At 46.1% G+C, this 10516-nt stretch overlaps 1 protein-coding gene across 1 annotated transcript in view; it reads right to left on the bottom strand.

Annotated features, from left to right (window-relative positions):
- LAMA3 (laminin subunit alpha 3) overlaps window positions 1-10516 on the bottom strand; it is a 249419-nt gene that overhangs the window by 98354 nt on the left and 140549 nt on the right. Inside the window, exons 26-32 of the mRNA XM_072829057.1 lie at window positions 10301-10398; window positions 9247-9391; window positions 7497-7623; window positions 7268-7407; window positions 5614-5729; window positions 4015-4226; window positions 2830-3034 (exon numbers count right to left, since the gene is read on the bottom strand). Of these exons, the coding sequence (XP_072685158.1) occupies window positions 2830-3034; window positions 4015-4226; window positions 5614-5729; window positions 7268-7407; window positions 7497-7623; window positions 9247-9391; window positions 10301-10398 (1043 nt within the window). The remainder of the gene's footprint in view (window positions 1-2829; window positions 3035-4014; window positions 4227-5613; window positions 5730-7267; window positions 7408-7496; window positions 7624-9246; window positions 9392-10300; window positions 10399-10516) is intronic.

Below are 10516 nucleotides of genomic sequence, written 5' to 3'. Positions count from 1 at the left end.
CACCCCATGTTTGAGTGTGTTTTAAGCAAAGATACTGCTGACATGTTTCAACAGCAACACACCAGCTTGATGATTGTCTTTCAATTGTTCTAATTCTCCTGTGACTACTTTTCATACCAGAAATGGCAAACCTTGTTGGTGTTGCTCTCTTGGCTTCCTAGAGAGAAATATCCCTGTAGGTGTCTCCATTGAGGGCCACACATTTTATTTACAAATACCCTGAAGTTCTTGTGTCAAATGTTTATGACTGGCTATGAGTTTGCTGTCTATAAAAGGGTTTTGTTTTTCAAGAAAGGGAGATTGACACCTATGGGAACATGAAAAGGGAGAGGTCAGCGGTAAGGAAATGACAGAAAAATAGTAGTGCAACATTTGCTACTTGAGGGAAGAAGGCCCTGCTAGATAGAGGTAGATGAGAACAATAGAAAAGCAAAGTGGGGGCTGTTGGACTCCAGAGGGAAAGTGATACCCATCGATGAAAGACCAGAAGACAAAAAGACAGCTCTGTGACATGAAGAGGTCAGGAGAGGAGATGCTGAGAAGCATACCAAACAGCTCTGCTGAAATGAGGCCACATGGCCATGTGAGAAACCAAATCTACGAGATTCTGGCATTTGTCCAGCTACTGCTTTGGACCAAGGGTTCAAAGAGAGGGTATGGAAGCAATTTTCCCCGGAGAGGCAAAACTGGGTCAGGAATGAAGTCACAGGATCACACACATCTGTCCTTTCTCTCTCCTTTCTAGAAAGTTGATTGTGTCATGATCAGCACAGGCAGATCCTTTTTAGCTTCCCACTTCTCCTTTGTAGCCACAAGCTTGCAAGTATCTCCTGGGATGGTACATCTTCTGTTCTTAAGCATTCCTGCAGGTCCTGGTAGAAGTCCATGCTTCCATCCTAAGTGCCATTGTCTTCTTACATCACTAACTAACTGAAAATAGGTTAGGCATTTTCATGGGTTCCTGAATGCATTCGAAACCTAATGAAATGTAGCATCTTCAGTAATGAACTAAGTGCTTGACTTGCTTCCAAAGAACAGCTTAAGCACTGGAGGGAACAGAACCTATTATTTGTTAACTAATGGTGATGAAACAACTCAGGATATCACCTCAAAATTCTTTGTGCAAATCACATTCAGCGTAGGCTCACAGTTTGAGAAGCATGAGCAATTGAGCTGACTCAGGGAGGACTCACACCTGTGGTTTTAAAGACTTGAATGTTTCATGACTCAAGTTGTCACTCAGCTCCTTTTCCTGTAGCACAAAGGGACAGTTAGGCCCCTGGGCAACAATTAAAGTTGTAGTCAAGGGTCCTTCCTTAGGAAAAGCAAACGTTGCTGCTATAGAGAGTTGAATTTTGTCCCCAAAAAGATGTGTTCAAGTTCTAGTCTCCAGTAGCTGAGGTGACCCTTATTCGAAAACAGGATGTTTGCAGATATAATCAAGTTAAGATGCTTGCAGAGCCAGGTGAGCCCTAATCCAATATGACTGGTGTCCTTATAAGAAGACACACATACCGAGGAGAAGGCCACATGGAGACAGAGACACACAAAGAGGATCCATGTGATGGCGGAGCAGAGATTGTGTAGAGACACATCTACAAGCCAAGCAACTCCAAGGATTGCTGGCTGCACCAGAAAGTAAGAGGAAAACATGGAACAGATTATCTCCCAGAGACTTTAGAAAGGGCATGGCACTGTCAACACCTCGATTTTGGGCTTTTAGTCCTTGGGACTGTGAGAACATAAAGTTCAATTATTTTAAGTCACCCCATTTGTCGTAATTTGTTATAGTAGTCACAGGAAATGAATGCAGCCGTCCCTGGGCTGGAGTCATGGATGCCTGCCACCAGCAGCAACAGCAACAGCCTCCCCACCCCTTGGCTGCCACACCCAGAGCACCCACACAGACCCCAAAACTCCACTCCCCTCAGGCGGAGGGAGTGTAGGGTAGATGTGAACCTTACACTTGCTCCTGCAGACTGCCAACCTCTGGCTCAGTTTTCCTGCCATATAACCCTCTCTCTGACTCTTTACAGCCTCTTCCCCTAGAAGACTGTACCTATTCTTTGTCCCTTGTAGCCATTCCCCAGTTCTGCTGAGAGATCAGGCTCATCAGCTGCAATTATGTGACATTGGACTCTAGTTCCCAAGGCAGAGCTCAAGCCGCTGAGCCGAACCTCTTAGCAACGCAACATCTGTGGGAGCCGACGTTTGCCACTGTCCCTTACTTATTGTACCCTGGACCTCTCAGCCCCAGTGGCAGCCCCCCACTCAGGTCAGGCTGTCCAGTGTATAGCTTCCTACCTTGCTTGCCCACTCCCAACTGGGGCCCACTGTGGAGGCCCCAGCACCCCTTTGAGCTTGCCTGACTGAGGTTGGCAGGCCTGAGGCCTTAGACTTTGTCATGCACTGCCCTCAACAAAAACGCCAGCTTACTCTAGAATGAAGACTGGGAGCCCAAACCTAAATACAAATGGATAGGTATGCATCACAAGGTGACACAGTAGAAGAAATGATAACTTAATTACACATACATATGGGACACTCCGAGAGCAATGCTGGAATGGATGGGCAAAGCTGTTTATGGACTCTGGAACCTGGCCACCCACCCAGCCATCCGCCTGGCCAGGCTCTGGCAGGCCGCCCTGAGCCTGAGGGGCCCAGTGATCCACAAACCACAGCCCATCCAGGGTGGGGAGCTTCACCCTGAGGTGAGCACAGAGCAGTCCTTGGACCTGTGAGACATGGGAAGGAATGGTAACTGGCATGTGCAGATGACATCTTCCCTTCCCATAATAGGACCTAATGGGTTCACCAACCCGGGCTCACCTGCACTGCCCGTGGTCCCTGTCGCACTCCCGGGTGGCAGCCCCAACGGTGCCCCTCCTGGAACAGTTGCAGCCTTCGCAGCCAGCCAGGGGATGGAAACTGAAGGAATGCGTGTCACACACCTCACACTGTGGCCTGACCGTGTGGGGAGGGCAGAGGCACTTCCCTGTCATCTCATCACAGAGGCGTGGGCCACAATTGCACGCTGGCCAAGGAATAAAGAGACATGGTGTAAGGGTGAGACACCACCCAGCCTCCAGCTGGGTGCCAACATTTCCAGAAGCTTCCAAGGGGTCCGGGAGAAAAGTCTTGCTTTGTCTTCATGATAGCATTATTGAGTGGGGCAGCTCTGAAAGGCAGCTTTCTTGGAGCCCAGATCAACTCTATCAAATGCTCATGACAGACGTGGCGTGTGAACACTGGCTGAGCACAGCGGCACCCACTGGCACCAAGGCAGGAACTCAAAGGAACCCACCCAGTTATAGTTATGTGCCATTCTCATGAGACGTCTCTCATCTGTCAGAGGATCCTCTCACAGGCTCCCTGAAGTGGCCCCACATCACCGTAGTGCAACTGAGCTCCAGGTGAGGTCATAAGGCAGCAGCAGGACCCTCGTTAGGCAAAGGCTGGTCTCCAAGTGAAGGCTCCGTTTGTACCACGCTCACACCCCTCACTACTACCACATGCCCCGTGCTGACCTTATGTCTCAGGCCACAGGATGGTTCTTAGATAAAAGTACCCAGGCTTCCTATTCTGAAAGTACTATCCTCCTGTGACCCCGGCTCTCCTCCTATTTCAACTGAGTTTTGATTAGGTTGCAAACATTGAAGGAGCTTCCACTAGGAAGAGGGATTGAGTTGTCCAGTATTTTGATGCCTAAGGCTCTTTAAACTCACCTGCCTTGCCAAGCACATGGGTCACATACCTTGGGAAACACAAATGTTTATCTCCTAGAACCTATCTTCTCAGAATGTGGTCCATGGACCCCTGGCCTGGGCACCATCCGAGTGGTTAAAAGAAGTGCAGACTCTCAGGCCCCAGCCCAGGCCTTCTGCCTCAGAACCTGCATTTTCACAAGATCCCCAGGTAGTCTCCAGCACAGTGAAATTCAAGAAGGCCTGCCCTAGATGAGCGTCCCCTACCTGGGACCAGAGACAACCTTGGGTGACCCAAACGTGCACTTACGTTTGCAGTGTGGGAATCCATAGTAGCCCATTCGACAGCGGGTACACTGCCGCCCAATGACGCTGGGCCGGCACGGGCACTGCCCGCCCTCTGGGCTGCAGGGACGGCCAATGGCCCCGGTGGGGTGGCACTCACAAGGCAGCGCGCCCTTGTGGTAAAGGGCCACTAGGGACCTGGCAGCGTTCTTACAGAATCCAGAGGCGGTCTGGGGGCTGTGAAGACAAAAACAAGGTATTATTCCAGTCCCAACCTTCCCTTTCCCACTTGCTCTGCCAAGTGGTGTTTTGGGGGAGGGAGTCTGGCTGTGGAATCTGGGAAGAAGTGAGAGAATGCCCCACCCTGGGATCCACAGCCAGCGACAGCCACCCTTCCACCCATCCACCTCCAGAACACATCACAGGACTGGTGGGTGGGGACTTTTGGTGGCTGCAATAAAAAGGGGGAAATTTTCACCTGTGGGATGAATTCTCTGGTATGTGAATTATACCTTAATAAAGCGGTTATCAAAAAAATTATAGGGCAGCCTGGGTGGCTCAGTGGTTTAGTGCCACTTTCAGCCCAGGGTGTGATCCTGGAGACCCAGGATCGAGTCCCACATCAGGCTCCCTGCATGGAGCCTGCTTCTCCCTCTGCCTGTGTCTCTGCCTGTCTCTCTCTCTCTCTCTGTGTGTGTGTGTGTGTGTCTCATGAATAAATACAATCTAGAAAAAAAATTATACCTAGATGTGTATGCACCAGTACCAATAACAATGGGAGCAGAAGGCAGCCAAGTACCTACCTTCATTGAATGTTGTGTGTTAGAAGTTTTGCCTACATCTCACTTAACCTTACAACCACCTAACCAGTTAGGCCTAAGCCTCATTTCATACATAAGGAAACTGAAGCTTCTAGAAGTTTAGTGATATATCCAAGGCCACAGAGCTACAGAGTGGCCAAGCAGGCATTCAAACCCATGGCTGTCGGACTTCAGAGCCTTTACTCTTCATATTTTCTATAAAGGAGATTTCTGCCCATCAGGCCCTTGGAGCTGCTGGGCTCTTCAGGGAACCTGCAGCAGGTACAGGGTGGGTTTGCAGAAGAGAAGAGCAGAAGCCCACATGTAGGGCTGTCCTAGGCTCTTGGCATTCAGAGATCCTGAGAGAGTTGGACAGAGAGGTCCAGGGAGAGTGGACTGAGAGGTCTGCTGCTCCGAGACACTCCCCACTCAACCAGATGGTAAAGGAGAGAGAGAATCCAGGGCTGATGCACTTCCCAGTGGAGGACACCCCATGTGTTATCTTTTAGGAATCTGAGTTGGACAACAGGAAGCAGCCACGAGGCCAAGAAACTCCAAAGGAGCCCATGAATCCCAGCTCAGTGGGTGAACATGAGGCAGGTTGGAAGTTGAAGACCGTAATCTTGCCCAAATGTGTAGCACAAGGTCTGGTGCAGGATGGTGTATGCAGAGGAAAAGCATCTCCCTCCCCGGCCCCAGGACTACCTGCCACTCCCTTGGGCACAGGGAGGAAAAAGACAGACCCAAGGGCCAGCCCCACCCTGCGCCTTGCTCTGAGGGGGGATGTTGGAGAGCCTTAGGAATCTCTGCAAAGTGATACTTACTCGATATAAAAACTGTTTCCTCCGCAATTGGTGACAAACTCAAATGACTTGTCCACTGATTTTTTGTGAAGTATTTGGTAGTCATAATCCTCCGCAGGCACCACTAAAACACGGACCTAAAGGAAACCTGTCAGCATGACTTTGGATTTCCAACAGCAGGGCATACTGACGGCTATTCATTACACTTTCTCTTCACTAAGATCCATGCTCTTGATTGTTAAGCCCAAGACCACTTGAAACAGGATTTATGAAAAAGGAATCACAAGAACTACCCTAAGCCAGTATTACATGTTCAACCCACGTTCCTATGTAAGAAATGGTGTGTGCTGAGGCATGTCCCTTGGAGCACCTGCTCAGAGAAGCAGCCTCCTCAAGAGCTAGGTGGAAACAGGAGATCTAAGGGATCGGGGCCTGTGGAGAGGGCCTGCGCCCTGCGTAATCTATGCCTGGGATGACCCTGGACTGCCAAAGGTCGCATTTTATATTTTTAAAGGTGAACAAACTAAAACAGCAGGACCAATGGGGGAAACTCATACCATGGCTTGCCCTGAAGCTGCATCATGTCAGATACTCTTATGAATAACTGCAGCCCTAATCTTTAGAAGTACTGCTTGGCTCTCTGTGCCTGTTTAAATCAGACTATACCAGTAACAAATGCTATAGGAAATTTCAAATCTCTGTGAACTACTCACCAACTTATAGCTTACAGACAGTTTCCTGCTCTTGTGCTATTCAATCAGTAAGCATTTGTGAAACACCATGTACTAGGTGGTGTTCTAAGCACACGGGATACAAAATGCATAAAGTCAGGCCCCTGTTCCTAGGAAGATGGCCTCCTCAGAGAAAGCAGGAAGCATAAGGAAGAAATAAGCGGGTCACGCAGCAGGGCCTGAAAAATGCTACCAAGCTCTCTGGAAGGCCTTACAGGCATTAAGTGACCATGATTCCATCAACCAAGGTAAAAACAGTGTAGGAGACACCTGGGGTTGTATAGGTAATAGGCTTAAGTCTGAGGGACTCATGAGGTCCCCAACTACATGGATATGCAGTAGATGGCCCCATACTGGGCCCAGAGCTCAGAAAATAACAGAGATGTGGTGTCATTTCCCCACAAGAGGGAACAGAATCAACAGGGACAGATGATACTGTCCAAAGAGAAATGACGGAACAAGGGGGCTCAGCGTCAAACCCCAGGGAACAATACCATATGTGGACAAAAGGAAAGAGAAATCACTGAAGGAGCACAGGAGGAAGTGGGAGCAAAATGAGAGAAAGCAGTTATAGGAGCTCAAGAAAGAAAGTCTCCAGGACAAAGGAGGATTAAATGCTTCAGAAAGAGACCAGTCAGGTGAAGAGTGAGAGGGGCTAATGCAGAGCGAGACACTCACTCACCAGAGTTTCCTGCAGGGGACTGTTTTCTTCCTATTCACTTACTTATTGTTCTAATTTCCCTTGACTTTAATTATCACCTGCTTTTTTTTTCTTTTTCTTTTTTTTCTTTTTTTTCTAACAAGTGGCTATAAAATTCAAACATTTTTCTATAAATATGACTTCAACTTCTCGGAGGAACTATTGTCACGAGCCAAACAGGCACACAGAATGGCTAACCAAGGCAAGCACATGAAGAGCAAGCTGAGGGAGAAGCAGACCATACCAATACTAAGGACTTTCCTTCTGGAACCTTCACAGTCACGGCTACCTCTGGCTCTGAGATGTCAAACTCAACTTGATCTTCAGCAATCACTTGGTCCCGGCAGCCAAGCACATGGGGGCAAAAAGAAGCACGGAAGACACCTGGGGGCAGAGTGGGAGAGGAGTTTCTGGTACGGTACCACAAGGACCAGCTGGGCCTGCAGCCATGGCACTGGTCCCCTGAAACTCACCTGGCCATAGCCGCCCTCCATCCACAAACACCTGGGTGGGAAATGTTGGGTGTGCTGATTGATAAAAATGGATGACAATGACATATCGGCCTGGGTGTGGTACAAGTCCTCTGAGGGTCACTTGGTTCTATGTAGAAAAAAGAGGATAAAAAAAAACTCCTCAAGTTGCAGAGCTATAAGTATTTAGAGCTTAAAAACAAAAGCAACTTAGGTATTTACCCAAGTGAAATGAAAACCTATAGTCACACAAAATTTTCACTTGAATATTAGCGGCAGCACTATTTGTAATCAGAAATACTGGAAACAAACCAAATGACTTGCATCTCAGGATGGATGAACCAACACTGTGGTGCAACCATAAATGATGTTGGAGGGAGTGTAATTTGGTACCATCACTTTGGAAAATTGTCTGGTAGCATTTACCAAAGTCGATCATATCACTGAGAAATTGCACTCTTAGGTTCACACCCAACAGAAATGCATGTTTGCCCAAAAGCCGTGCAAGAATGTTCCCAGCATTCAAGTACTACTTATGATAACTGAGTAACAAAGAGCCAGAGTCCATTTTGGATGTTTGATCACTGACAGGTGTCAAGCCCCATCACTTGTCTTTAATCTTTTGTCCTACACCTGCACAAGCCAGTAAGAGAGCCCAAGAGCACATCCCTTGGCACAGGCAGGAAGTTACAGCCATACTAATTCTAGCCAATGGGAAGGAGCCCTCACCTTGCACTCCTCCACCTTCCCCTTGCCCCTGCCCAACCATAGTGAAAACCAAAGTCATGCCCCCACTTTTGCTCAAGATTGAGTGTGAGGCCTGCTCTCCTCAGAAGACCTCACTCTGTGAGAAATAAGTCTTCAAACCCTCAAAAAAAAAACAAGAAAAACAGTCACAATAAAAAATCATCTTTCAGATGAAAATCGTGACTTGAAAAAGGTAAGTAATTTGATAAACATCATACTCTAAGAGCAAAATCAGGATTAGAACTCCATTGTCATGATTTCAGTTCATCTCCCCCTATGATTCTGGGTGAACTTTCCCATACAGGATCTTATTAAATTTTCTCTGTCAGACCCTGTTGATTTCCTAACTTGATGCAATGTGAACAGACATGAGCCATCTCTAGGATTAAAGGAATAAAATATCATCAGGACAAATGGTAAGTCCTGCAATTTAAAACAAATACAGTTCCTTACTACATTTCATCTTCATGCTATATATTATTAATCAATAAATGTTTATTGAAAATTTCCCACCTGCAAAGCATTTTGCTGGTATAGTTGGGGATGCAAAAAAAAAAAAAAAAATCTATCAGCTAGAGCAGCTTTCACAAGTGCTTACATTCCAATTTGGGAATACAACAATATTAAATAGCAGTAGCCAATAAAAATATGAGGTATCACAAAATGGGCCATGAAAAATTGCCAAATGACGGTATAGATAGAGATACAGAAAGGAAAGAACTTCAAGAAGGGGTGGTCATAGACAGGATTAGCCAGATTCATCATGTCTAGGATTCTCTACAGTTGAGAGTAGAAGTCCCCAAACTACAGGGGCATCCAAATCCCTTGGAGGGTTTATTAAAACACAGATTCCTGGGCCTCACCTCCAGAGTTTCTGATTCAGTAGTTCTAGGGTGGGTTTGCAAACATGCATTTCTAACAAGTTCCCAGGTCATGCAGATCTTCTGGTAAGGGCCACACTTTGTAAATCATGTTTTAGAAACAACACCCTCGAGGGGAGCCCTACCTGTGGCATCTTCAAGGTGACTCCAGTAACAATATCAGCAGAAGGTGAAGGATCCTGGGTCAGGAGAGGGGAAGACTCTCCACTCGGGACATCCAAAATTAATGCTGTTGGAGGAGTTTCAGGGACCAGGGAGACACAAGAGGCACTGAAAAAAGAAATATTTTAAAAACAACCAAAAATGGAAGAACTGTCCACTGGTGAACATATTGACTGTGAGCTTAAGACCGTGTGACATCAAGAGGATCCAGTCTCGAGAGAACCACAGGACTGTGGAGAGCTTTTTTTTTTTTTGGAGGGATCTTTATACAAAAACACTCAGTGTAGTCAATTGGCCAAGTGTATTCCAGCAACCTGCTCAATACAACGAGCTAAAACAGAAAGAAAATCTTAATTTTGAAAAATATTAACTAGACAGAAACTTATAGAAACTTTCTTTCTGGAACTAAAATTCATGTTAAATGAGGCCAATGCAATGAAACATTACTATCCACCTCTAAATGTAGATGTTGACATAAAGTCATATAAAAACCAAAGAGGACAAATGCACATCATTTCTTTTTAAGCACAGCCAGATTTAACTGTCTTGGTAGTTTCTATAGTTCTAATCATATGCCTAAGATTTATGATGGTGTCTATAAATTATTTTTAATCTAGAACAAAACAACCCTGCCTAAACCCTGATAATCATTGGTTAGCTAATCCTCATAACATAGTGGTGAGGTGGGGCATTATTTTCAAGGTTTTTTAAATGAGGAGCCTCAGACACGGAGATTAAAGGATCTTTGCGAGGTCTCAGAACAGTACTTGGTAACTGCCCTTTAGGGCAAAGCTTAACTATTCCCCCAGTTGCTACTGTGTCAGCTTCCTGATATTATGGAATTCTGGAAAGACTGCTGGGGGAAATGATTTAGCTGATTTTTTATTTTAACCCATTATCAGCCTTTAGCACCTTGGCCTATGATCCCTTGTGAAGTTAAGCATAAAGTCGCAGGCTTACAAGCATTATAGCACCACTCAGAGCACAAACAAGGGAGAAAGGAAGGAAACCCATTACCTTTGATTAATATACCCCCCGTAACTGGCAATGCATTTGATTTGAGGTCTCAAATATTCAGTTGAGAATTCTTCAATGGGTATGATACAAATTTGATGCTGTTGAAAAAATACAATGCAAAAAGGTATATCATGTTTATCAGCAAAGCCAATGGTATGGTCAAACATGCTCTTAAAAAAGCTCTTAAGTAAAGACATTACAATTGTTATTTTAAAT

The sequence above is a fragment of the Canis lupus genome, chromosome 6 (assembly GCF_048164855.1).
Source record: "Canis lupus baileyi chromosome 6, mCanLup2.hap1, whole genome shotgun sequence".
Lineage (NCBI taxonomy): Eukaryota > Metazoa > Chordata > Mammalia > Carnivora > Canidae > Canis > Canis lupus.
Note: the sequence above shows the minus strand (reverse complement) of the source record. Positions and strands in the feature narration are given on the sequence as shown.